This window comes from Carex rostrata, chromosome 20 (assembly GCF_964058835.1).
Source record: "Carex rostrata chromosome 20, lpCarRost1.2, whole genome shotgun sequence".
Classification (NCBI taxonomy): Eukaryota; Viridiplantae; Streptophyta; class Magnoliopsida; order Poales; family Cyperaceae; genus Carex; species Carex rostrata.
Window position 1 is genome coordinate 8,619,359 of NC_135937.1, and position 27,720 is coordinate 8,647,078.

Sequence of the window (27,720 nt, forward strand, 5' to 3'; positions counted from 1 at the left end):
TTTAGTATTCGAAAAGAATTCACCGGAAAACTATAAACGGTTCTTTTCGAACAAATTAATATATCAGTCCCCATCAAGTTATTAATTAGAGTCATATATAGTATATATTAAACTACAGAGTTGACTGTTGAGAGTAGTATATAATATATATATATATATATATATAGCGCTTTAATTAATGTTGATATATATCAAAAAGAGAACTAGCTAGAGGGTTCTCAATTGTTGGCGAGAAATGGAGAGAAAGTTGAAATAGGAATTGAAGCCCTACCACGAAGCCCACAAAACCACACACGTACTGTTGCACCCACCCTGGTTATTTTGTACCCCCACTACCTTTCGTGCCTTCTTGCCTCTTAAATCCAAACCTCACTCTTCCAACCCATTTAAATCAATTAACCAAAAACAAGTTAGGCGAAAAAAAAAAACAGAAAAGGATAGCTCCTTCCTCTACCTCACCTAGCACATATATATAAAATAACCTAAAACCATATCATATATACATATGCATTAAACTTCCACTTAATTCCTCACTGTATCATCATCCTTTATCTTCCTTTTAATTCCTAGCTCCGAATATTTCAAAATATATGCGCTTCAGACTGCAACAAAAATGTCATCTCTGATTTCTCCTGACCAAGTCTGCTATGTCAACTGCAATTTTTGCAACACTGTCCTCGCGGTATCTCTCTCTCTCTCTCTCTCTCCCCCCCTCTCTATTTTATTTTTAACAACTTGGCAGTGGCTGCCAAGGGTCTCTCTCTCTCTCTCTCTCTCTTTGGATGCATGCCTTTTGGTGAAATTTTCTACAATTATGTAATGCGACAGTGCGACTATTTTATTAATCTCTAACATGAGGTAAGTCATGTCGTCTAAGAAATTTATTCAATGAGTATTGAACGATCTAGATGGAAAAAGTAACTCAATAAAAGAAAATTGAAGTGCAACAAACAAAAAGATTTATGTTTCATATGTTAGAAACACATTAAAAATTTCAAAATAACTTGAAATATCACTCATTAATTCATGTATATATATATATGTCTTGTTATCGATCCAAGCAGTTTTATCAATTGGTGCTTCCTGATCCAAAGGGTTTTGATTTTGCTCTTTAGGATAAGTTTCTGATTTTGCTAGTTTAGTACAATTAGACCCAGTGGTGTATATCTCTGTTCTTTATCCAAATCTTGCTCCACGGAGAGTCCATTTTTTTTTTCCACTTTTGCTATTTTAAGAGATGAAATTTCTTGTGTTCCTGAGATTACTTTACATATCCTTTATTTTTCGACTCAATCAGTACTGCCCCAAATGGTTGGATTTTTTTATTATTTCTGAGCAACTTTTCCAAGTACTTTCAATCCATTACGAACTATTTTTTTATAATAAATCTACAGATCAATTAGATTCCTCAAGCAAAACCCACATGATAATTAGTACTTCAAACAGAAAACGATCAAGCAAAAGAAGATCCATGCAACGATATCCAATGAAGGTTATATATCTTTATATGCGGAGACAATATTCCAATCAACCCATTAAAAAAACTATAAATTAAATCGGTCTGTGCTTCTTTAAGGAGACAATCTAATTTGTATCTGTCTAATATAAAATAGACTCCACTGACCCAACCCATCTATATATGAGCTAGCTAGATATAAACAACTAGACTCCTGATATATATTTCTCCATGCAGAGTCCATACTCCCTTTGTATTTGCTCTTTTCTCTATTTACTAGTTTTGAAAGAAGCTGTGAAGGAAAAAAAAAAAAAAACAGTTGGTTAATTCATCGCTATATGGTCTGCTATATATCTTGGCAATTGGTTAGTTTCTTGATTAAAGGTTCCCCTTCCTCTCTAGCTAGTTATTTACCTCGATCTGTTCATATTTTTCTTTAAAATTGGGTAATTGATAAACAACTCATTCCCTATTTGTTTAGTGTTGGCCTTGGCCTTTTACTTGGGTTTAAAACAACTTCAGGTTTGTAATGGTACTGTCAGAAAGTACCATGAGGAAACAAAATTGATAAACTCCTAACTATGATTGATCAAGGAATAAATTTTAAAAATATTACTTCGATCTTGTGTTATATCTATTTGTCAGCTCTTGAAAATACGTTGTACTTTTGGTCATATTGCTTGTCTTGTCAATGGAATTGTATTTTCTAACTCTACCTTTTACAAAAAGCCAAAATGAATGACTTTTTTCTTTGTAAGAAGGTTTTTTCCTTAGATATTGTCTAGATTCATATGAAAAGTGCATGTACTCTATTCTTTTTTTGTTTTATTTCTTTCTTCTTGGTTTCTGTAGATGAGAATTTTACACTGATTGTATCTGTTTAAATTTGTTTTGGGCTTTCCTCACTGTATTCTCTCCTTTCCCAAAGCTGTTCACAGCTAATTTCTGCGTTCATATTTGTCTGGTTAGGCCACCCAATGTGTGTACATCTTTATAATTTGTTAATCACAATTATCTATCTTTTTAAGTAAAAATATATAATTGTTATATACATGTGTAGATTTATATATAAAATGATTAAACTTTCGTAGTTTAAAAATAAATATTTTGATTTATAAGATAGCTAGATAATTATAATTAATAAATAAGAGGATGGGCTCCTAAATAGACTCAAGTTGAATCTAAATACAGATTATGGAGTAATGTGTATATAAGAAATATATATAAAACTCCTTCAATCTACATATCTTCCAAAAGATACTTTATAATCGCACATGTTCATATTCAATATCTAGATGTTTAAATATTCCAGGTTGAATTGCTTAATTAGCATTTGTTTGACACGGTTCAATCATAATTCTTAACATAATGCATGCTTTAAGTTGTCTTTATTTAAAGGTACCCTGCATAACTAAGAAAAACGGAGTCCTTGGGAAGAGACTAAGGCTGCAACACTGAAAATTAAATTGACCAAATTTTATGTATATTTTATTATGGAACTTTCCTCCTTTATTTATTGATGTAATCCACAAATCAACAAATTAGAAGTAGATTAAATTTAGTGATTAAAATATTTTATCATCCTAATTCAAAATTGAGAAGTTTAAAAAATTAAGAAGAAGAACGTACATTTTTGTTTTCAAGATCTATATATGCTCACATACGATTAAAGTATTTCTATTTTGTATACACAGTTATTTACATGTGTAATTGCAATTTACTTGCTACTAAAACATAACGTGTATATTGCTGAACAATTTAAATCACTTATCAATGCATTTAATTTCTTAGAAGTTCTCTATTTAAATCACTTTATACATGAGAACTAGTCTTTGGTCTAGTGGCAAAGGCACATGGTTTTTATGTGAAAGGCCATTGGTTTGAAACCCGGATGGAAAAAATCATTTGTTATAATAACAAGGGTATTAAATAGTTTGGTAGCTTGACCTCCAATCTTTACTCAAAAAAAAAAACTCACTTTATACATTCCCTCACTAGGATTTTACATTACTTACCAATTTCAAAGCTCATAATTTGACTCCTAAAATCTATCCATGTATTGAAAACGAACGGTGAAGATCACATAGATATGTATTCCCTTCCCTCAATCCCTCAAAATAAAAACCAGAAAAGTAACTCTATAAATTTATGAGCTATATCAAAGAGAAATGTAACCGGTACTCCAGGTTATGAGGGTCAAAAGTGAACTCATTGCGCGCTTTAAAAGACTACAATAAAGTCATATATAACTATGACAAATAAAAAGAGGCACATCTTACATCTGAAAAAGGTATTGGTTCTCACTTTTAATGAACAATAACCTTTTTCAAGTTGATTATAGCCCCAAACTAGAGATTTTCAGTCCTTTTTAGATACTGCAATGATCAGTCCCTTTGTTTGCATTTTGGCATTTTTACTGATCCCGCACTTTGTTTGAACTTTGGCTATTTCAAAAAGTTCATTATTTTTTTTTAAGGTTAAAAAGTTAATTATTTGAATTACTTAATTTGGTTATATACATTCAAAAAAGGCCTTTCCACTCCTCTAAATATCAATTATTCATTAATGGTAATTTAATTTCTAAAATTTCTAATCCACATAATCACAATTATATATTATCTCTGCAGGTCAATGTTCCAAGCAATAACTTGTTCAACATAGTAACAGTACGCTGCGGGCATTGCGCAAATTTGTTATCAGTCAACTTGGGAGCTTTGCTACACTCAATGCAATTTCAAGATGTTCAGGTAATTAGATGTGCTAATTTGTCAATGACATGTTAATGTTGGAGATTAGAGACTGTCTACCTATTAGTTTAGATACAGATCGACGAATATCTTCAATATATATATATATATGCATGTAACATGCATGATGAATATCTGAATTTATTCTCTATTTCGATTGGAGTTAAGATATTCTTATATAATTAATAAGTTAAGTGATTCCAGTAAATGTTTTTAATGTAATTGGTTGAATTTCTTTCAGCATTATCATCGTTTTGTCTCTTGTTTTCTCATATGTTTGTTTAATGAGCTATTACCACTAAATCAAGCAGCTAACACTTGTCAATACATATAAAAAACAAAAAAAATTCAGGTACATAACAGTGGAGCATCTGATCAGGAATTAAGCTACACAGAAAATGGATCTTCTTCTAAATGCAGTAGAACACCAGTTATTTTTACACTACCAAGTGATCAACAATCAGTGCTAGCTATACGCCGTATGTTTTTATATTTCTTCATCAACTAATACCAGATAATCTTTGTATTATGTCATTATGTACTATGTGCATATCACAAAATCACAGCATCTATTTTATAATTGACCAGGGATATTCAATATTGAAACTTTTTTGGCATATTTAATATTTAATAGGTTTCATGCATGAACTGCCATTTTTTTGGGTGGGGGATCCTGATTATTAGATGGAGATAGAGGTACAAGTAAATATTTCTGTCTTGATAGTAAGGCAGGAACAACTGTATGAGAATGATTTACTCTACGCCTTCTGTAATGAAATGGTTTATCAAATTGTAATTATGGTCTAGTGCGCACAAATTTCGATCATATGGTGGGTGTATCTGTGTATTTTACATATGGTTATACTATTTAGATGTTATATTTATAAGAGGGAGTTAATATTTAGCATATTCTTTAAAATACAGTTTACGTAATTAATTGGATTGCTGTCACATATTAATGAATCTAAACATTTTACTTGTTATTAACCAGCTCCAGAGAAGCGACAGCGTGTTCCTTCTGCATATAACCGGTTTATCAAGTGAGATCACTATTCAACATTTCTCTTAATTTAAAATTAAATTTTGTGATCATTAAGTTTGTTCTGATGGATTTATATGCATGTAGGGAGGAAATCCAACGTATCAAGGCAAAAAATCCTGAGATCAGCCACAGGGAGGCTTTCAGTACTGCAGCAAAGAATGTAAGCCCTTTAAAATAATGTATTATATTATGATATTCAAGATATTGACATAATGGCGCAAGCAAAACATTTCTGTAAGAATATATATATGCACAAGATAAACCCTCTTTTATCCCAAAAAAATATGCACAAGATATATACATACATGAATACAAATAGCTGCTTGAGCTTAATATGTAATTAACTATGACATCAAGTTAATTAGATACCAGAAATTTATAGCTAAATACTTGTAGGGCCTCCCTGATAGAAATATTACATCTTGTAACAGATAGTTTTGAACCTTATGCTAAGGTTAATCGTTTATACTTCCGTATATTATTGTAACAATTAATGATAGAATATTCCCATTTGCTTCTTTGCTTCATTAAGTTTTCACTTAATTTATTTATTCAATATACTTCTGAAAATTTGCAAAATTTGTTTTACTTTTTATTTCTTAAAAAAAACATACAAATTAAATTGAAACGGGTTAAGTTTTATATTATATTATATATACTTATAGTGTGTTGCATAGTCGAATAACATTAAATCAAATTTACATAAAATATAGAAATGTGGCACTCCCAAAATCATGCCAACTAGACAAAAATGATAGTTCAACATTGCTCAAATAGTTTAAGGTTAAGAGATGTGTTGAAAGTTATATTCAAAATAGTAGGGGTTAAAGTGGTAAAGATGGTGGTGGTGTTAATAGTGGTACTACTATTTGACAATACAGAAAATAAGAACAATAAAAATGATGATAAAAACGATGATACTGCTAAAAATAAATTAATGAAATAGAACAAAATAAAGGAAGTGAATCGGCCTTTGCATATGAAATTTGAATTGCCCTGTGGCTCCACAGAAAATAATTTAGTCGGGCTTATCACTAATTATTACTAGTCATACTGAAAATCTAGATTATTTTTTATTATTAATAAGATGAATTCATTAAATGTTTTGCACTTTGACATGTTGTATATTGTAGATTTAAATAAAATACATCGATATCGATCATCAAGCTCGTTTCAGAAAATAGATGTTTTTTATGATCTAGCAAATGCAATGCTATGACTTGTCGATATGTATACCTGGTTTATTTAATTCCTCCATATATATTAAATTGGTTCTAAACAGCGCACAATAGCGATGCTATAGCGGCACTATAGTATTTTCGGACCATAAAAGCTATGGTGCTATAGCACTCTATTTCGCGCTATAGCGGCGCTATATATGGACAAATATAATGTCGTTTTTTTTAACCATTCCGCTATGACCCGACAAACGTTATTTAAACCTTTGATATGAATTGATCTACTATTAATACTTTATTTGTAGTAGCAGTTAACGTGGCAGGGATGGAAGTACAACTAATTATACTTAATTTATTTGAATTAGAAATTAATCTGCTACTTTTTTTGAGAAAAAATAAGGATCTAGTCCTTATTTATTTTATTGATGATAGGTTTCAAAAGAAAACCAGGTTACATATTGAAAAGCAATTCAACATAGTTAAATTTCACTTCTTCTTTTAATAAAAAAATAAACAAAGAAAAATTAAAACTTAAAATTCTTCTTTTAGTGTAAGTAATTTCACTGGTCCTGCACCTCCTTTACCAGATCTTGTATATTTTTTATCTGATCTTTGAAAATTCTTGAGCATCTCTCTCCAGCATACAAACATATATAGCCAGAAGAAGTTTTTATATATCTAACCTTTTTGTCCTCTTTTTTTCACTATCCATCTGTGTGCCCCTCATTTTTTTACTCATGCAAAATTTAATGATATCCAATTATATATATATCCATTTATTTTGGAAGATTATGTTTCACTAAAGTTTATTTGTGGCATCATTTTTTTTTTCAGTGGGCACATTTCCCGCATATCCATTTTGGCTTAACACTCGATAGCAACAAGAAAATGAAGATAGATGAAGCAGTTACAACACCACCACCACGGAAGGTGCAAGGTTTCTAATGAGATATTAAATTTCACGCATGTTATTCGTAAATGATTTTTTTTTTTAATTATGAGTTGAACTTAATTGGGACAAGTAATTAGAAGATATAAACTAAATAAAAGTCTATCGGTACTATTACATCTTTATAATCTTACTTTGTGGTAATTAATTAAACTAAAGTATTTGTGTCGTATATATAGCAGATTTACTTGTTAGAACAGAGATTTTATATTTAATTGATGCCAACATATCCTTTAGAAGTCGTCGCAATTTTTTCGGTTTATGTGATTTTCTTTTTATATGAAGGTATACAATTATACATGGTCGTCACATGCATTCTAAAAGGTTCAAATAAGGCAATAAAAATTAATGACAAATTGTGAAATACATTAAAAGATACCTTACTTCGATATTATGAAAAAAAATTATAATATTTACATATTGTGTGTCATATTTATCAAATTTGGGTCAATTTTACAAGTTTTTGGTTCTATAATAAAAAGTTAATTATACTCAACTGTTAAATTTTTTAAAATTATTTCATGGAAGGCTAATTGACTTTTAAATTTGGCTCAAATATATATATAATACAAGGTCTTATTTTTAAAACACTAATTAAGTAGTACCGTAAAAGTAATCATAAATAAATTGAGTTATACTAATCTATTTTCTTTACATCAGTATATATATATATCTTTGTTAGCTCATACAATGTAGTGTGTGTTAGGGATAGTCCATGTTTTTCCTAATATAACTTCCACATCTCCCCACAGACTTAATTTTCTCTTATTCATCTCTCCCTCTCTCTCTCTCTCTCTCTCTCTCTCTCTCTATATATATATATATATATATATATATATATATATATCTCCTTTAAGTCGGACGGTTAGATTTCATGCCTTATAGTGGCACTGCAAGATCTTCTTCCTTGTGAGGTACACGAATTGTTTTTTAGATATACTCATGATCTAATTATCAACCAAGTCTCTTGTAATTAATATTCTCATGTACTGATGTACAGATCATTTTCAGATATCGTTCAACTACGTACAGTTCTATATATATATATATATATATATATATTGTATTATTTGTTTAATTTACGTTTATGCAAAACAGCAAAATTAAGTTGACTGGAGATGAACTGAATCTACTACGTACCTCTTCAATATCCCTAGCTATTGCCTATTTCAAGAGCTTCTGCAGTTACCAGAGTACTGTATTATGGTTCTGTTATAACTATGAAAGATGTCGTTATTTACTACTAAAACAAATGAAAAAGACAGTGTGGTAAATGGTTTTATGTACATTGATCAGATGAGAGATGAGAGATCAGAGATCAGAGGATCTTAAATGAGACTTTAATGGCAATGCAGTTTTGAAATGTAACCCATAAAGTCATGCACAGCGTTTCAGAATAATGTATGTCAGCTTCCCCGCCTGTCCTATTATAGCTAGACGACAAATAAATGTTGCAAATTGTAATGCATCATGCATGGATATTTAATTTCTCTGGTGCTAGCTCTAGGACTTCTTTACTTGTGGTACCCCCGAATTTATCTGGACTACATAAATGGTAATTAAGTTGGTAACTCCTTGCACCAAATCTATACTTCTGACGCCAACCAGCAACCACTGTCACAGGATCTACGCGCGTCTCTCCAGTTCATATGCATGTCAGTTCCAAATCCAAGTAAAACTATCTAGATATGGGAGGATACGGATTCCTATATATGTTAAACTGTGTCGACTAGATTTTTGAAAAGCTAGGTTTAACCATCTTTGTTTCTCCCAATGGACTCAAAAGGTGATGCACATCCGGTGGCTTTCTTATATCGAGTAGCGAAATGTACTAGCTAACTAGTTGTAATAGTCATAATTAATATCTATAATACTACAACAACAACAATAATATTTCCTTTTTCAAATTCATCATGAAATCAAATCTACTATCTTAATTACAAATATAAAATTATGAGCTAAGAATATGATTTAAGATCGATATTGTACATCCGAACTTAAATAAAATTAATGTTATTTTGTTTCATTACTTAGTTATTATTGATATGAATTCATAGCTGATTTTTTTTTTTTTTTTTTTGAAAAAAGAGAGAAGGAAATCTATATCTTTCAAATTCATACTCGTATTATTATTATAGCAAAAAAACATCTCTCATTCAAATTTTAAACTCATGACATTCTGCTTAGAAAATATGTCACTATCATTAAATCAAAAACTAATTATCAGATTTCATAGCTAATGTTAAGTTCTATTTGTCTTAATTCTTACTCGGCTATGATTTTAAATTTTGCACGGCGTGCCATGCAAGACATGACAGGTACGACATGTTAATTGTCAAACCACAAGTGCATTGTGCCACGTGCTGTCTCAAGAGATGTACTGGATAATATATAGAAAATTTCGGACGTTTTTGTAAATCACGACACGTGCGTGTGCCAAATGCACAACATGATACATACTAGTATACATTTTTTTTTTTTTGGCCGAAATATACATAATTGTTGCAATCGGGGAAAAAATAGAAAAAGAAGTGAAGAGAAAAATAAGAAAAAAAATCACAGAAATCATTTACAGCTAAAATACCGTAGTTTCTAATTTTATTACCATTGTTTTAAATAAGGAAATATATTACTTTTTTCAATATATCGTACGTAATTATTTCAATACTAGTGAAATAAATCATAAATAGGGGGACCGGAATTGGAGAAAAGTTGAAATTTATAAAATAATTACAAAATTATTTGCAGATAATTAATATTTCATAGGTTTTTAAGTATTGCTTGGTGATTTACTCATAACAAGAAAAAAAATATATTAATGAAATAAAGCAAGTACTGACTTGCACGCAAATTTTAAACATATTAGTTTGAGACATGTCATGCTTGTCTCTCATCGATAGTGAAGGAAATTAGTTAATTATGTCGTGATCAATTCTGTCATCGTATGACACATTGTATTTGTCGGTCACATAGTGTGATTCAAGTGTTGTGTGACGTGTTCATTTGCATGATATGTCTGTCTTTGATTAAAAATGTCATGTCATGTAAAATGATCTTGTCACGTCACATCACGTGTTACATCTATACCCAAATTTGTTTTCAATTGTTTATAATAGGTTTATTTTTGTAGCGGATGCTTTTGATAACTCATTCTTACAATTGTCTTTTACGAGACAACTTACGGGTATTTACTTAGTATAATGGAATGCTTTGCAATTTAGATTTCAACATTTTACTTTGTCTCCTAATTTAGATGATAGATTGATATGGAGATGGTCACAAGATGATCACTTCACTATTCATTCTTTTTATAAATGGTTAGAGTATGGTGGTATACCAAATTTTGAATATGATACCATTTGAAAATCTCACATCCCTTTAAAAATCAAAATCTTTTTTTGGCTAGTCCGACGAGATAAAATTCTAAATAAGGTTAACTTAGCAACTAAAGGTTGGCCAGGGAATCTTACTTGTGCATTTTGTGACCAACATGAGAGTACTGAACATTTATTTATACATTGTTCTTATGTACGATTGATCTGGATTGGATTGCATCCCACAATTATTTTACCTTTAATTGTAATTCTTTAGATGATCTGTGGTTACTTGATGGTTCTATTCCCTTAAATGATAGATTACTTGTAAAATTGCTAAGGGGAGCTATCTTATGGACTGTATGGTTAGAAAGAAATAGAGTTATTTTTAATGATGATACTACTCTCATTTCCGCTAAATCATTAGGTTTTAAGATAATTTTTTAGCTACTTTTTGGTGTAAATCTAGATCTGAAAACTCATATTTGAAATTAAGTCTAATGCTTCCATATGATGTTAGTCAACCCAGGTTTCTGGAACTGGCAGCCCTCCAGGTCAAATGTCTGGAGAAGAATTGACGGATGAAGACTTACTGGATTATGATTAGTAGTCTTTTCTTATGCTAACTGTTTAGCTTTTGTTTTTGTTTACTTAGTGGTCTGTTGTTGTTTGGTGTAGTTTCTATTACTTTGTTGGTTGTTTCTTGTATGTTTTCTATCTTTTGCTATGGACACTTTATTGTTGTAGACCTTTTCATATTTGGTTATGGTACTTAATTTGGGTATGGTACTTAATTTGGGTATGGTACTTGATATGGTACTTAATTTGGGTACCATATCAAGTATGTTTGATTTCAATGAAATCGGTGGTATTACCACTAATTTAAAAAAAAATTATTTTAGCATTTTTATTTATATTTTACTATAAAAAAAATATTAAACAGGACCAGTCACATCTTTCATGTGACATTACTATTTTTCTTCATTTTAGTCACTTAAAATATTTATATATCATAACTTAATATAACTCAGTCACATCACATCACATTACATGTTTTTTCATCATTACTTCTTAGTGGAAAAATTTTGTACCCATAGAAATTAAAAAATTCAGACGTACAAAATAGAAAGAGTGTCTCATTTCTATCAAATATAGTAAGATCGGATTCATTGAGTTTGATCCATTGAATGATTCCGATACAAAAAGAAGTGATTTTATGCGGCACAAAACCCTCTTTTACCATTAATTTCTACAGATACAGAGTGTTTTGTACCACATGAAATCAACCTTTTATGGATCAGACTTGATGAGTCTGATCCATAATTTATTTATTTTTGCAAATTCTCTGTGTTGTTTTAAAAAAATATATATGGATATTGACTCAATAAATCTGATCTTTTTATATTTAATACAAACAAAACACTCTTTTTATTTTTGTACATCTAATTTCTATAGATAAAAAATTTCCTTTTAGCAACACGTCTAATATAAGGAAAAAAATTTTATAGAAATTAAGAAAAATGTAGAGAGAGAAACATAAAGAGTACATAGCTTGTAATATTGGTACAAAGATCGATACAGATTCTACCGATCCTAACAATCAAAACAATTAGAATAGGTAGAAATATTACTTATCTAATTAAACTCCATTTCAAACAAATCTGCTTTGGCGCTGAGAAATAAAAACAATAGATTAGGAACGGTGAAATTTCTACCTATCCTAACTGTTTTGATTGTTAAGATAGGTAGAATCTGTACCTATATATCCTAACTGTTTTAATTGTTATGATCGATATAATTTGTACCAATCTTTCTACCAATATTACAAACGTTGTACTCTTTATGTTCCTCTCTCTACCTTTTCTTTAATTTCTATGAAAAAAAATTCCCTAATATAACAACCACGCACATTGTGTTTGAGTGTTTGACATAGAACACCGTACTTTTTTTTTGTACAACCTATATATATCCTCGGTTATTTTTTTTTTTACACCGTCATTCTGGCGGTACCCGTGTGCACATCTGACAGTTGGACCCGAATTGACATTACTATATTTTTCTTTCTCTAATTCTATTATTTTTTTTCTCTTTCAAAAAAATAATAAGATTACCGTGCATGTTTTAGTTATTTATCATCTTCGATAAATCTGATAGAAGAAAGGGCCAAAGGTTGCAGAAAAGTGAGAACAAAGAAAGACAAAATCAAATCTGAAAGGAGATACGGCAGCGGTATATATACATGGCAGTAAATTAAAAAAAGATTGTTACATTCTTACAGCTGGCGAAGCATGCAATGGAAAAGAGGGAGAGATAATCAATTAAATTGAAACGAAATCAACAAAGCTTAAAAAGGAAAAGTAAGGATTGATAGCGGCCTCACAGCATTCGTCTCACTTTCCTTACTTTCTGTGTTCTATATATAACTTTAAATTCGCCAGAGACAGAGAGTAAAGAAATTAAGGGTATGTAAATTTATGAAACGTACGTCTTGTAATTTTAATTGCTCAAAGAAATGATGAAAATTTAATAATAAAAACACACCAGAAGAGACGAAACAGTACGGAGAACGGAATGACACGCATCCATCTCTACGAATTATTAATGTAATTATTTCTTTTCGAATCCCGATCCAAGGGCCCAGGTTAATTTGGACTATTAGCGGCAAGCTGCCACCTCCACGCCATGCACACAGTAACACAATTGTTCTTTTACTCAAAATCTAATCATATGCTAACAAAAGCAAAATTTATCTATTCAGCAAAATGTTGACCGTTATAAATGCAAAACATGTATTACATTTAATTGAATGCAAAATTAATTTGTGACTTGATCATTAACCGCTATTGTGTTACTCGTCCGAGTTGTTAACGAGTTAGTTTGTTACTAGCTCGGTTTAGATTAAACGAATTTGAGCTAGCTAGGTCTAACTCGCTTTTGAATTGGTGAGCTAATCCGGCTAGGTATAAATTGGTTTGAATTTTATGTTGTCTAAGCTGGTTCAAAAAATTTGTACAATTTATTCTTCTTAAAATAAGGTCCAGTCAAATTCAGGAAATTAAATGAGCCAGCTCAATAGTGACTCAGTCCGATTATAACTAAGGTTTTAACTCATTCCCCTAATACCAGCTTGGTCCGAGTCAGTTCGTTTCCACCCCTAAATTCATCAAATTAGTCTCCAAGGACATTTAGAATAGTTGCCCATTTTCTTGATGCGCCGATTTAAGCAGCAGGTCATGTTTGTGTAATTAATTGATATATGATCAGTTTGTTTGATTAAATTACTTAATTCATTGAAAATAGTGAGCATAAAATGATCAAATATATATGCATATTTACTTAATATGTAAATAGGCACTTATCCAAGTGCAGTAGGAGAAAATTTAATTAGGATAGTGATCATGATTTAATACATTAAACATATATACTTTCGTAATTTTATATTTAAAAGTATAGCTTTAAAGACATATTTAACAAAATAGGACCATAAATAATACTTAATTATTTTGACATTAAACATACTTCTATAATTTTTGAATTCAGGATAATTCTGAAGCATATTTCAATATTTCTTTTTATTAGAAGGCAAGTCTCCCTTCTCCTTCCTATGCCTATACTTGACTCGGCCACTGCACTTATATATACATATACATACACACACACATATGTATAGAGAGAGAGAATGACTAAGCTCAAAACGTTTTTTGCTAGCTTTCAGAATAAACGACTCGGTTTTCCGATTTTCAAAGTCCAAACAGTCGATCCAAACCGTTAGATGTTTAATCTATATTAAAATGTGCTTGGAGATCAAATTTTACATTGTTTGGAAAAAAAATTATATTTATTAAGATGGTTTGAAAATCACTGTTTTTCAATGGTACATAATTTTAATAAAAATAATGATTTTCAAATCATTTTAATAGATAGCAAAAAAAATTAAAAAAAATATAAAATTTGGTCTCCAAGTATATTTTAATATAGATTAAACATCTAATGGTTAATCCAAGGAGTGTGGGGGCTCAGATTGTATCTCTAGCTATTTTTGGGTTACTTAATTGTATGAAGAATGGATCTAAATTAAAATTGTCAATTTTACCTAGTGATGGGTTAAATATTGGAGTTGAAATTGATGGATTGATGGTATATGGCCATTGAGAGGTGGAAGAACTGGAGCCGAGGCCCTTCCTCTTATAGGTGGAATAGGCCAAGAGGTGGCTGAAGCCGACTTGGAAGAAACTGATTTAAGTGGAAATTTGTATGGACATGACATCAGACATGTGTTTTTTGTAGTTTTGTGTGGTCACTGGTCAGTGTATGTCATCAGGTTTTATTGGTATTTAGTATACTGTGTAGGTAACTGATGTGGGCTGTTTTGGTTCTATGTAGGGTATGTCTTACTATATATATGCAGGTTTTGTAGGGTATATATGTCTTTATGCTTTATTGTAATAATTGTATCAGAGGTTTGGTTTGGTACCTGTCTCTAAAACAGATGGCTTCTATGCAATGGAAATAGTTGGGGTACGTGCTACCAATTTTTATCAAAAAATAAATGCAATCTAAATTTTGGTATCTGTGTTTTAATTGTTTTATTTTCTTAAATTTCTTGTAACGGAACTACGGAAGGAATGCAATTTTCCTCAGTAAATAATTAAATGCATAAAGGTTTCTGAATGCGATATTATAATGAAAAGAAAATTGGGGTAGCTAGTGATAATGACATTCTAAAAAAAGAAAAAATTTACTGTAGAAATAGATACTGCGGTGACTTTTTACACAATTTGTGATTAGTCATGTCATTGGCACTTGGCAGTGACTGCTTGGAAACATCAATGAAAGGTCATATCGTTCTGCTTGGAAACTTTGCGTATGCTATGAGATATCTCAACTTTTGCGTGACCAACGTGTCCGGTGCCTATTCGGGGGTGATGTAGGGGGTCAGTATTATGTGTGCTTTGAGATTCGTGCAGAACGTAGTTAAACGGTTGGGACTTTCCATAAAGTCACGCAAAGTTTGAGAAATCTTAGAGGATTTTAATTCGACATTATCGGCACTGCATATCACAAAATAAGTTGTTTGATCAATTCGGCTGTAAAAGTGAGTGCTCCATACTATTAAAGTTTTTACCACGTACTAAAAACTCGCTTTTACCGCGTTATCTTTTTCTTTGGAGATCTTCCTGTAGAAAATTGGGAAGAGTATTTGGCAATTTATTTTATTCTCGTAGTAACGACCTTGCAACACAACCGGCCCGCTGATTTTCTAGCCCAAGTCCAGCCCATATATTCAAAATAAATATTTGGCCCGATCCAAATATACTACATAAGTAAAGAAAATCTAAGTTAGACTGGTATAGATTATTTTTGTTGGATATAAACTTTAATGTTGAAGAGATCTAAAATTCTAAATTAAGTATAAGAGAGCAAATATAAACATAATTCGCTGAATAAGTTAAATCATCTAAATTAGTTGGTTTAATTTAAGATTGATCTAAAATTAGACCCACACCATCTTAAATTATTTTCAGAGTGCTTTTGGCAAATGTTCATGTTTAATTAGTTCAATTGTTCATTGAAATTTTCATCATTTCAATTATTTGGTAAATTCTCAAATGACTCATCATATCTCTTGATTACTTTACATCAATAATGTACTTCTCTTTCTCGCCATCCCTTGAAATCCTAATTATATTATCCATGTCATTTTGGATTCCTTCAACAAATTAAAAACAATTTATGCACACATTATCCGTGCTTTATACTTATATATTATCCTGTTTGATAAAATTAGCAGATTCATTAACAGAATAGAAGATTAGTCTTCCGATGACAGTGCAATGCTTGGAAAGCCGCTCTTGTGCCAGAATCAAGAGCACAACACACTACTTTGAGTTTGACTACTTCAAATTGAAACATATCCCATTTGAATATTTGATCAGTGCATCTCTTCCCCTCCCTTCAGTGTTGGAGGCTATAACTGGGCTCTTGATTTTTACCCGCATGGGGTTGATGATTCTGATTCAGACCAAGAAAGCAATGGGTCCCATGATTTTTACATGCATAGGGATGATTCAGACCAAGAAAACGACGGGTCCCATACATCCCTTTACCTATGGCTTTTGAGCAGAACAAAGGACATCTATGTGGAGTCCTCCTTCGACATACTTGTCAATAAAGGGAAGCTTGTACCATTTGATGAACCTACATCAGATACCTTTACTAGCTCCGGTGACTTCGATAGCTGGGGTTATCCTGAGTACGTTCTTATCTAGGGATGAAATAGAAGCTTGCTATTGTAAGGATGGCATGCTTGTTATTTCTTGCAACATTAGAATTTTAAGTGCACCAAGTGGAGTCGATGACTCTTCTGGTGGGTTGTATGAGGATATAGAGAAGATCTGGCAGAAGGGAGAGAAATTTGATGTGACTTTTGAGGTTGAAGGGGAGAGAATCTCTGCTCATAGATTCATGTTGGCTGCTAGATCACCAGTGTTTGAGGCAGAGCTTCACGGTCCCTTCGTAGAATCTAACTCAACCTGTGTCATCAAGATCCATGACATGAAAGCTGAGGTGTTCAAGGCTCTACTTCGTTTTATATATACTGACGATTTTGAATTTCTCTCAGTTGAATTGGTCCAGGATGTATTTATAGCTGCTGATCGCTATGATTTACCAATGCTCAAGTCACAATGTCAGCAGTGGTTGGTGCTGAATTTATCTATTGAAACGGTCTTGCAAACTTTGATTTTGGCAGAGCAGCACAGCTCTCCTTGGCTCAAGGAGAAGTGCCTGGAGTTCACTTCTAAATTAGAAAACTTCACACAATTGGCACTCACTGAAGGATATGTGCACATGATGCAATCTTTCCCTTCCCTCTTGGTTGAGTTACGTAAGAAGGTCAACATCTCGTCAGATGTTGTGACAATGCTAAAGAAGCAGATGACTAGTTAACTTTTGCTGGTAGATGTACTAAACCGTCATTAATTAAAAGGCTAAAAGCATAGAACATTTTGTGTTGGATTGTGAGATGAACTTATCTTTAATTTCTCTATTTAGGTCTTTTAAGGTTATAGCTTGTCGACCAGATGTGCCAACTTGATTCAATAGCAAGCTTTTATAATTTATATATAGTATTTTTGTTGATGGTGTTGAAGTCAGCATTGGTAATTCATACCAGTTCAAATCAGTTTAGACATTTAAATTTATTATTTGTGTTGATGGTGTTGAAGTTTGGTAATTCATACCCTTATTATGAAGTTTGTACTGTTGGGTTAATAGTACCGTTCCATAGCAAATGTGTATTGAACCTGTCAAGCTAATAATTGCTCATTTAGTCTTCGTAGCAGCTAGGTGTAGTTCAGGCAAAGTTTTTCGCCACCATGACTGAACTAAACAGGACATGCATCAAAGATTGATTGATATGGTTTTCTCGTCATTGGTTATGGTTTTAACATTCTTACTTCAAAAAGGTTATCCTTCTTGTAATTAATAATTAATGATTCAATTCTAGATGAAATGATACTGATACGGATACTGATACAAATAAACAACTACTATAACCACACATTATTTTTGTAACATGATATCCACTATGGAAAAGGCCATGCAATTTCAACTACCCTGAATTTCTGATTCCTAGCTAGTTTTTAGAAAAATAACAGAAATATGCCATAATCATGTTACAGCAAACATATAAAAATTAAGTAATTCAATTGATAAGGCCAATTGCTTCAAGCAATGCAGCAAGTTCGATACGGTCCATGGGTATAATCTGGAAAGCATCAGCCCCAGCTTCCAGAAATTCTTCATGGCAATCATCAGAACAAATGCCGACAATTTTTATCATAAATCCCATGTTCCTCAAAAGATGAGTTGCCTATCCAAATAAAGAAAGCAAAACTTACAGTTATTAAACGAAACCTGTAGACAGGAGACAAGTATGATATTTGAACTGAATTGGTTTTTCTTCTTGAAGAGACAATTAGGATGAAATTCGTGTGATATGCCACCGTCCTTAAAAAAATGTTTTAGATAAGAACCAAAGCAAAGAAATAGAATTTATGAAAATCTAGAATATATGCAACTGCAAAAATACTTGTAAAGTTTGCCTCTGGCTTTATTATGAACTTTTACCTTTTTTATAGGTATTCCATATTTTCCTTTTATGTTTTTTTTGGAAAATTAGGTATTCAATTAGATTAAAAAAGTATGAAAATTAAAATGATACCTGCAATCCATTCATGATGGGCATGTACCTATTTATGATCACCACATCATATTTTTCTCCATCATGGAAACGCTTCATGCCAGATAGTCCATTTTCTGATTCCGCAACATCAAATCCAAATTGTTGGAGCAATATTTTGAGTATCGTCCAAGCATAATTGTTATGACCAACAAGTAGTGCACGCCGAATCCCAAACGATGCACTACGTTCAGTGAATGCATCAGGTCCATTGTTACATGTTTGCAAACTGGAGGTGATCTCTGTCATGAATCTGCTCCTTGCCATACAGATAATTTAAAAGATGCATGTTTAATAAAAAGAAAAAGAGTTGAAAACATAATTAAGAGACAAATATGAAAAATATTAGGAAGAAAATTTAGATAGTTTCAAAACCTTGGCAAACTACTTAATCTTATACTCTAATTTAAGATGAATCCTCTTGTGCACCACTGCACGTTATTTATCGAAGAAGATGAAATATTTGTGTGCACTGAAATTAATTGCCCGATACAGAAGAAATAAGAAAATCTTAGTTTGGTGAAACATATCCGAGTAACCGTTACTTTTTCCATGCAGACATTTAATTGATAAAGGTCACTGAATCTATCCAATAATCCAGCGCTTTCTAGTCATTTACCATGACAAAAATAATGCTATTTATTTTTTCTATCCGTACATAACAGTTAATTTTACGGTATTGAATTTTGGTCATACCGCGAATACCTAATATTTGTTAAATTAAATTAATATAAAATTATTTGATTTTGCAAATGTAATTTTTGCATGCAGATGTTGTCTAAATCATGCCCCTTCTTTTTATGCAACTTTAACAATCAATTTACTGAACTTCTTGCGCATTTTATAAAAGGACATCTTTCGTATTGAATTGTACTCCAATTCTAGAACAGACATTGCCAAATGCAAATAATGCTTGTACCCTTCTATAAGAAAGTTGGAGATATAAATTAAGTGAGCAGCCCACTTCCAATTCTTTGGTTGCCACATCATGACAACACTAATTGTTGCCTAATAATTGAACTTTAAAACTTCAAATGACAAACATGACCATTGATATTGTTTCATTTCACAAGCAATGCATATTCCAAAAAAAATATAGAATATTTAGTTCATTTAGTACAAGAACAAAGTCAAAAAAAACAACAGTTGATTGTCAATAATTCTGTGCCATGATTTTTTGACCTCTTGATCTTGTTGTACCAAATTAAATCCAATTTTTTCAATTTTGAGGGAACAATTATTGCCTGTGACATAGAACAAGATCAAGTGTTCGGTTTGGTGATTTCAAGATTGAAATAAGATTTACTAATGTAACTAAAGATACTGTCATGATATGTCACAAAACGAGTTGCCATTTGATCCCTTACAGTTTAAGTTTACCTAATATATAGCTGTTGGAGAATAAAATGCAAGGTTTTCAGAGGTCAGACGATATGAACCCTCATAAGATCCCATGCAGCTCCAATTATAAATTATGAATATTATTATATATGTATCCCTCTAAAAAAGGGTAATTGCTCACATATCCATCGAATTTTTTTTTCTCTAAGTTTTATTTTTACCTTAGAGCTAGTATTTTCTCATCCAAACTAAAAAACATAGAGGATAAAAAAAATGACTTGATATCTCGTACTTTTCTCGTTCTTTTTTTTTATCAATTGTAATTTTCTCTTTCTTTATTCAATCAGACAAATCATAATCAAATATTATTTGAGTTATCTAGTAAAAATTAAAATTGAACATGTTTTTATCTCACTTTCCTAAATCAAGGAAAGAAAAACCCTAGAACTGTTCCCCCTTTGTTGTCACCTCGCTTCACCTCCATTCTTAGCACTTTACTACATCTTTGTTTCACACATTCTAGCAAAATTTTATATTTTATATTTGGTTTTTTGTTCCTCATGATATTATGTTTCTAATTATGTTTTTCCATTTTGATGTATAGGTACCAAGATATAGAAGTTCATTGATCACTCAGTTCAAACTGAACAACAAGTAACAATCGGAATTACCTTTTTTTTGTTTGTAGAAATAAACTGAACCAAACGAATAGAACTTTATTTTTGCCATACACTACTAATAGGACTCATGTTGAGAATAATGAAGACAATAATAAACAACTATAAAAGAGAGAAAGAAAATTAATCAATTCAAGGTCATAAAAGAACCTCCTATAAAATCATAAATTAATTATTCTAAAAAATAGTTATATAAGCAAAATTGTTATAATTCATCAGCAAAATACTTACATTCATTGTAAATCATTTCCAGCTGCTCAATGCTCTTACAAGCATGTCAAGTGAGGACAACAGATTTGATGATCAAATGAGGAACACGCCAAACTTGTATGAGGTAAAATTGCGCAAAAAAAAAAAAGAATAATAATTATTTATAAGCTAACATGGGCAGTAACCAAACTAACAAAAAGATTACAAAACTAAATTCGATGTGCTTAATTATGCATTGAAAATATAGATTCCATCATCAGAGATTAGAGATCTTTTTTAGGACACCCTTTTGGTCACATTTTGTTAGGACACCCTTTTGGTCACATTTTGTTGAGCAGTTGGATAATGCTAAAATAAAAGTGACGGAATACTCAATGATGGCACATTGAGGCATCAAATGAAAGTGACGGAATACTCAATGATGAGTCATCAAGCCCCCCCCATACCTGGATATGAACATTGAAAGATGGAATAAGAACCAAGTTATAAAAATTTAATTAATTACAAGTGACGGAATACTCAATGATACAATACAGCAATACCAAGTAATAATTTTAAGAATTAGGAAGCATCGAGAGAGGATCTGAGAGCTGCTCTGCGATTGAAGGGCATGGAGAGTGGAAGCGAGGGAGAGCGAGCGACGGCGGCGTAAGGCCCGGGCATCAATAGTAACCGGAGAAGTAGAGGGGCGTGCGTGAGAAAGAGCGCGAGGCACATGTGAGAAAGAGGGATGCGCGCTCCATTGGAATGGATGTAACATCTAACATGTCATTGGATCCAGCCCATGCCTATTCCGTTCCGAATCACGGAACACCACCTTTGGTAACATAAATTTTGATTTTAGATCCAGACTGTCCGATCTGCTTCGGCACGAATATTAAATGGGCCCGTGCATTCCATATCGGCCCGAAATGGCCCAGATTATAATCGGACGGTCCGGAGGATGCGAACTCCGTCCCGCAACCCCCAACTCTTCCTCTAATGGAATAGTAGAAGCTTTCTGGAAAACTTGATTTCACGAACAGAAAGAATCCCAAATAATCCTCACCTGCAATTTTAATTTTAAGTAGAATAAAACCACCTTTCTTATTTTTTCTTCTTCTAGACTATTTCTCCCATAAATGTGGAGCCAAAGAAATCGCTTTATCCTCTCCAGTCTGTCTCAACTCCGGCACATATCCAGTACCTCTCCCCTCTCTCATCTCCGCCCTCTGAAACCCTCCACATGCATTTATCCTTATATTTCCTTCCTTCCACCAATCGACTCACAAGGGAGAAATCACCTCCTTGACTTGCCAGCTGGTACGATTTCACGCAACCTCACTTCATCCAACTCGTCGTCGTGCTCCTCTTGCTGGAATTGCGGCACGGTGGGGCCCAAGTCTGGGCCTTTCCTTGCGTGCGGTTCTTGCGGCGCTGTTCAATCAGTGGATACTTCGCTCGATTATTTTCATATTTTTGGAATGTAAGTTAGCTTTTCAATTTGGAGATAGTTGTTTAACAATCGACAGTTGATCAAGTTTGCACTTTTCTATTAGTTCATCCATTACCTAGCTTTATTTTGATGCTTTGATTGAGGTTCTTACCAATAGAATTATAGAAATTGCATGTTTTGGTACTTTTTGTGTGAATTTGATAGTATCTGATGTGTTTCTTTTCAATTACTCAGCGAGAAAATGTATGAAATAAAGGAAGAAGATTTAGAAGGCATTTACAAGAACTGGCAAAAGAAATTACACCCAGATCTGGTGCATTCGAAATCTGAGGTACATTTCAGTAAGAACTTCTAATGGTAACCGAGCATTAATTAGTACACTACAGTTTTGGTGCCTTACATGGTTAGTTTGCCAGGTTTTGAATTTTGTACCTTCAAAGAAACCTCAATTCTGCACAATCCATTAAAATAAAAAAATATGTCTCTTATTTTCTTACTGCATATGACATTATTTTTATGCAGAAGGAGAAAGCTTTTGCAGCTGAACAGTCGGCTCGAATGATAGATGCATATCACACCCTCAAGAAACCTTTATCAAGAGCTCTTTACCTGGTTTGTTTCCTTTTCAACAAATGTTCTTCTTTTTTAAATATTTATTAAAAACATGCAAGTCAAATTTACCCAACCCAGAGTGCCTCAAACCAATCTGAAGCCCTAGTTCAAGACCTTGCCAGCCCGGTTTAACCCCTTACTTGGCCAAACATGCAAGTCTAATTATATTTTCATGAATATGCTTGTCACTGTTTGCCTCATTATGCAATGATCCTATGTTCCTCAATTTTACCAATATCCGTCTAATTTACCTCAATTTAGTACATTTGATGAAATGCCTAAATTAGGATATAGTTCGCTATTTTCGTATCCGGACCTTAATTTCCCTATCAGAAATCTGCCACTGGAATAACTAGACATCAATATTGAGTTCTCTACTGCAGATGCAATTGCAAAGATTTAAAAAATCTCGCATAATACAAAAAGAATTATTTTTTTTCTGACTGCTTGCTGTGTTATTTTGTTGTGACAGCTAAAACTTGAGGGAGTACATGTTGATGAAGAGAAAACAATCTCAGATCCAAATCTACTCATCGAGGTAATTTGGCATAGTGCAGCGTACTTTTCATATTATTAAGCTCTAAATCTCTAATAGAGTGTATATTTTGTCAAAGTGTGATAAGTAATTGAAGCCCCTATATCATGCTCTGTGCAGATGATGGTGATGCGTGAAGCAGTTGAAGATGCCAAGAATTCTAAATCTCTATATGAGATCCAATCTCAGGTTGGTTCAGAACTGTTTAATTTCCTGTAAAACGAGGGAAGTTTTTAGGGTTTTAATTGCAAAGTATCTAACTGTGTTGGCATATATCATGGTGCATGTCTCATTTTTGCAACTAAAAGATGGGAGGGGAGCAGGGTTTATAAAAAAGGGGAGGGGTGCAGCGTAGAAAGGTACTTACCTGGACGGAGTCGATGAGTGATCCACAAGACTCATGGCCTAGGTTAGGGGCCCACTTTGCACTTGGTTGGAGCCCTGGCCTACCATCTGCCCAAGTGGCAGAGTGGACGTCATAATTTGTGGTTGAGAGGGTACGCATTCGTGCGGCCCCTGCCATTTCTTAATTTAAACATTCTTTAATTTTAATTTGGTGATGTTTGAAGGAGACCTAAATTGTGAAATATGTGACTAAGGCCTCCTGAAGTCACCAGACGTGATTTAGTTTGGATGTTTGTTAGAATAGCCTAACTCCAACTTTTAGAATAGCCTAACCCAGCTTTTTCGCTATTCTAGCTATTCTCACTTCATCCAAACGTCACTAAACGTGATTTAGGTAGGTTGATTTAACTAGGTGCAAGTTTAAAATTAAGTTAGGCCATAGGCTGCAGGAGGATTGAACATAAGCAACCTAAAGAGGTGGCTTAAGTTTAGTCCGCCTTTAGGTCTAATTTTTCTTTTGATTTTTATTTCCTATTGAGTAATCAATTAATATTTTTATAAATTAATTTTAGATATCATGAATTAATTTTGGTAATATAAATTATCACCTTGTTCATGTCAACTCTATGAAATTATCACTCATTGACTCCGTGTTTCTAGGGTTTAGATGTGACATGTTAAGCAATACATTCTATGTATCTAATTTTCTAGTTAACTTTTTTTTTTTGTATGAAAAGGCAATATAGCCCAATTTATTATGTAACAACAGTCATTCTTACAACTGATAACGAAATGTAAAGAAAGCAAAATCCCTCCTGTATAATAAACCCATGGTCTCAAAGGTCTCAGTACTTTACACTATGGTCATCGACAAAGCATGGTTACTACCTGCTTGACTGTACCTGTACTGGTACAGGAGCTAGAAGCTGCCAGCTTAAGTCTCACAACAATTTGATATCATCGACCTTTGGTTCCTAAAAAACAAACCCTGCCTAGGTAATCCTGTATCTACTTAGCATCTTTTACAACTGTCTCGCGGGGAGCACAACAACCACATAAAAGCAACTAGTATTAAAACAAACAGGATTCAAACAACTAATACGACCACAAAAACTATGGCAATTGGCAGCTTGTGCAGCAAGCAGAAATGTCAGTTTAGTCATAGCTTGCTCTACCGCCCGACGCAATACCAATAGTCAGATCTGGTACCATTGTACCAGTAAGCATTGGTGTATTGGTAGGAGGTACACTTTGAAGAGGTATTTCATCCATGTTTATAGGCATCCAGTCTTGCACATGCTTTGTGGTCTCCTCTGTGTTTAAACCTGCCCAATATGACATAAGAGATCTGATAAGCATAAATATTTCTAACAGTAGACAACTGTCCATTTCTAAAACACATATCGTTTCGCAATTTTCATACACTCCAACAAACAGCATTAAATACTAGTAAAAGGCATTCTGTTGTACATGTTGAAGAGATAGAGCAAAGTCAAATATATCTGTCATCTCGTGCCATTGACATTGCAAATCTTGTCCCATACCTAAAAAGAACCATATGTTTCTAACATAGGGGCAAATTTTGTTCGCACAACATGCAACTGACATCCCCTTGCCAACTGTTATTTTGCAAATTTTGTTTGGTTAGTATTTTGTTTTTACTTGATAAATAAATAAAAACTTTATTTTTTAAGAGACATTTTCAAATTCCACCAGATCACTGAATCCTTGTTAGGAACCCCTCTAAAACTAAGAAAATTATTGGTAAGTTTTGTACAAAAATCCCCTTTTTGTCCCCATTTCCATTTGACAATGTCAGAATGGTCCTTCACGTACACAGATTATGATGGACAGTAATTCTTTGTTAATTAGATGCACTTTATTGGTAAATAGGTGGAGAAGAAGCTGGAAGCATGGTCGAAATCCTTTAAAGAAGCATTTTACAGGCGGGATTTTGACTCTGCCATTAATTGCACACAGAGAATGAGATACTATGACCGTGCACTGGAAGAGATTACTAAGAAGCTATGATGCTGTTTCCTTTTTTTAATTATACTTTCACAATATTAATTTAGGGTAAAATAATGCCACAGAGCAATGTAAACTACAATTAAATTTATTATAGAGATGTCTAGGTTGCATCTGTTTATTATTTTTTATTTATCAGCTAGTTTTGAGATGCTGTAAAATTTTGTACCTAATTAATGACAAATATTATCCATCATTTATTTCTGTCTTTCCATTATGTTTATTCCTTGAGCATGAGAATTTTGAACGCATCATAATGGTATCCAAGTGGGATACTAAATAACATTATATTATGAAATGAAAATATATGATAAGATGAAACATTATATATGATATAGCTCCCATATTAAAAGTGAGATGATAAAAAAAAAATAGTATATACTTCAATTCATAAAATTTCCGTTCTCTATTTAGTTTCCATTTTTCTTTTTCTTTTTAAAAAAAAAAAAAATCTGAACATGCCAAATCATGTTCCCATTTAGAATGAAAAAAAATGTTCAAAAATTTACTGCACTTGAAACAATTCCCGTGAGGGTTTTTTTTAGAAACAACCTCTTTATTTTAATTTAATCTGAAATTTTTGAATTTAAAAGCATTACTTTTCATAAATGTCTAATTTGTCCGCCCTTTAAATAATGACATGTCCGTTTAATTAATGCCTTAAGCCTCTCGTGCTTAAAATTGAGAGAAGAAAATATACAAAAAAAATGAGAGAACATGCTCAAGCTAAGAAATTGCGAGTCTTGAATGAAGAACTGACCAAGTTCAAATGAACACATTTCTATTATACAAGAATTACACCTCAGGCCTAGGGACTTTAGTTCAGTACATCATTATCAGTTTTTAAAGCTCACTTTTTAGAATAAAAAAAAAGGCCTGAAAAGGCCCAATTCATTATCTCAAACTATTCATTAGAAACTACAACACAGAGAAATAAAGCCCAACTAAAATAACCCAGGGGATTCAATACAATTATACAAACTGAAGCAACGTAACTACATTGCTGCAAGGGATTCAGAGCAGCGAGAGTTGCCCGTGACCGTGAGACAGAAAGGTGTCGATTCATATCGATTGGAGCGCTTGCAAGGAAACTCAGCATGCTCACCAGTTATTAGTTAACATGAGAAGAACATGCGGTTTCAACGGATGTACTGGAACTCAACCTTAAAAAATATGCCTGGCCAGCTTCCAAAAAAAATTGTGTTTAGTTATGAAGCATTTTGTATAATCTTCATAATCACAAACTCGTGGAATACCCCTCCATTGGTATGACTTGTGGGATTTTTTTTTTAAATAGAATTACATTGAAATAATTTAATAGAACAAGCCCAGACTGTTGGAATTTTCGAAAACTAGCCTCCACCGATCCCTAGGATCGGTGGAGCAAAAAAAACACATCCTACACCGATCCCTAGGATCAGTGCAGCCCATTTATCACTCCACCATTCTCTTGCCGCAGAATGTCACAGAAAATCAGAAAATCAAAACAAAATAGCCCTCCACCGATCCTGTGGATCGGTGTAGTTTTTTTTTTTTTTTTTTTTAACAGAAATTTCTAATTGTTTTTTTGTATTAAAATATTAGAAATGTTGAATATATTTCTTTGAAA

The 27,720-nt window shown here is 32.5% G+C and overlaps 4 protein-coding genes and 1 non-coding gene across 6 annotated transcripts; 4 read left to right on the top strand and 1 right to left on the bottom strand.

Moving 5' to 3' along the window:
* Positions 1-351: 351 nt before the first annotated feature.
* Positions 352-7,598, top strand: LOC144572876 (axial regulator YABBY 5-like). The gene is made up of 6 exons (XM_078322558.1): positions 352-682; positions 4,084-4,203; positions 4,556-4,682; positions 5,195-5,243; positions 5,330-5,405; positions 7,258-7,598. The coding sequence occupies exons 1-6, from the start codon at positions 614-616 to the stop codon at positions 7,366-7,368; spliced, it is 552 nt and encodes a 183-aa protein (XP_078178684.1). The 5' UTR covers positions 352-613; the 3' UTR covers positions 7,369-7,598.
* Positions 7,599-14,676: 7,078 nt separating this feature from the next.
* LOC144572235 (BTB/POZ and MATH domain-containing protein 2-like) lies at positions 14,677-17,634 on the top strand. Its single transcript, XM_078321700.1, has 4 exons — positions 14,677-14,823; positions 15,145-15,204; positions 16,623-16,939; positions 17,016-17,634. Exons 1-4 carry the CDS (start codon positions 14,677-14,679, stop codon positions 17,632-17,634), a joined length of 1,143 nt encoding a protein of 380 aa, XP_078177826.1.
* A 571-nt stretch (positions 17,635-18,205) lies between these two features.
* LOC144572765 (two-component response regulator ORR41-like) lies at positions 18,206-21,280 on the bottom strand. 2 transcript variants are annotated; one of them, XM_078322440.1, is made up of 3 exons: positions 21,178-21,280; positions 18,911-19,181; positions 18,206-18,559 (listed from the first exon to the last, which is right to left on the bottom strand). In XM_078322440.1, exons 2-3 carry the CDS (start codon positions 19,175-19,177, stop codon positions 18,392-18,394), a joined length of 435 nt encoding a protein of 144 aa, XP_078178566.1. In that variant the 5' UTR covers positions 19,178-19,181; positions 21,178-21,280; the 3' UTR covers positions 18,206-18,391. The 2 variants fall into 2 exon arrangements, with proteins under 2 accessions (XP_078178566.1, XP_078178565.1); XM_078322439.1 differs by lacking the exon at positions 21,178-21,280 and having other exon boundaries at positions 18,911-19,244.
* An 889-nt stretch (positions 21,281-22,169) lies between these two features.
* Positions 22,170-26,317, top strand: LOC144572659 (DNAJ heat shock N-terminal domain-containing protein). Its single transcript, XM_078322312.1, has 6 exons — positions 22,170-22,621; positions 22,826-22,922; positions 23,114-23,203; positions 23,676-23,741; positions 23,859-23,927; positions 25,977-26,317. Exons 1-6 carry the CDS (start codon positions 22,278-22,280, stop codon positions 26,112-26,114), a joined length of 804 nt encoding a protein of 267 aa, XP_078178438.1. The 5' UTR covers positions 22,170-22,277; the 3' UTR covers positions 26,115-26,317.
* LOC144572898 (U1 spliceosomal RNA) lies at positions 24,098-24,258 on the top strand. The gene has a single exon (XR_013517825.1). It is a non-coding gene; the product is annotated as a U1 spliceosomal RNA (small nuclear RNA).
* Positions 26,318-27,720: the final 1,403 nt, after the last annotated feature.

Bases quoted from the DNA above. Each gene is read 5' to 3' on its own strand.
- LOC144572235 (XM_078321700.1), top strand. From the start codon at position 14,677: ATGGTTAATCCAAGGAGTGTGGGGGCTCAGATTGTATCTCTAGCTATT. The intron at 14,824-15,144 runs GTATATGGCCAT...TAATTGTATCAG, and splicing joins TTGAAATTGATGGATTGATG to AGGTTTGGTTTGGTACCTGT. The intron at 16,940-17,015 runs GTACGTTCTTAT...TTGCAACATTAG, and splicing joins GATAGCTGGGGTTATCCTGA to AATTTTAAGTGCACCAAGTG.
- LOC144572765 (XM_078322439.1), bottom strand. From the start codon at position 19,195: ATGGCAAGGAGCAGATTCATGACAGAGATCACCTCCAGTTTGCAAACA. The intron at 18,560-18,910 runs GTATCATTTTAA...TTATTTGGATAG, and splicing joins CCATCATGAATGGATTGCAG to GCAACTCATCTTTTGAGGAA.
- LOC144572876 (XM_078322558.1), top strand. From the start codon at position 614: ATGTCATCTCTGATTTCTCCTGACCAAGTCTGCTATGTCAACTGCAAT. The intron at 4,683-5,194 runs GTATGTTTTTAT...GTTATTAACCAG, and splicing joins ATCAGTGCTAGCTATACGCC to CTCCAGAGAAGCGACAGCGT. The intron at 5,244-5,329 runs GTGAGATCACTA...ATATGCATGTAG, and splicing joins GCATATAACCGGTTTATCAA to GGAGGAAATCCAACGTATCA.
- LOC144572659 (XM_078322312.1), top strand. From the start codon at position 22,278: ATGTGGAGCCAAAGAAATCGCTTTATCCTCTCCAGTCTGTCTCAACTC. The intron at 23,204-23,675 runs GTTTGTTTCCTT...TTGTTGTGACAG, and splicing joins TATCAAGAGCTCTTTACCTG to CTAAAACTTGAGGGAGTACA. The intron at 23,742-23,858 runs GTAATTTGGCAT...TGCTCTGTGCAG, and splicing joins ATCCAAATCTACTCATCGAG to ATGATGGTGATGCGTGAAGC.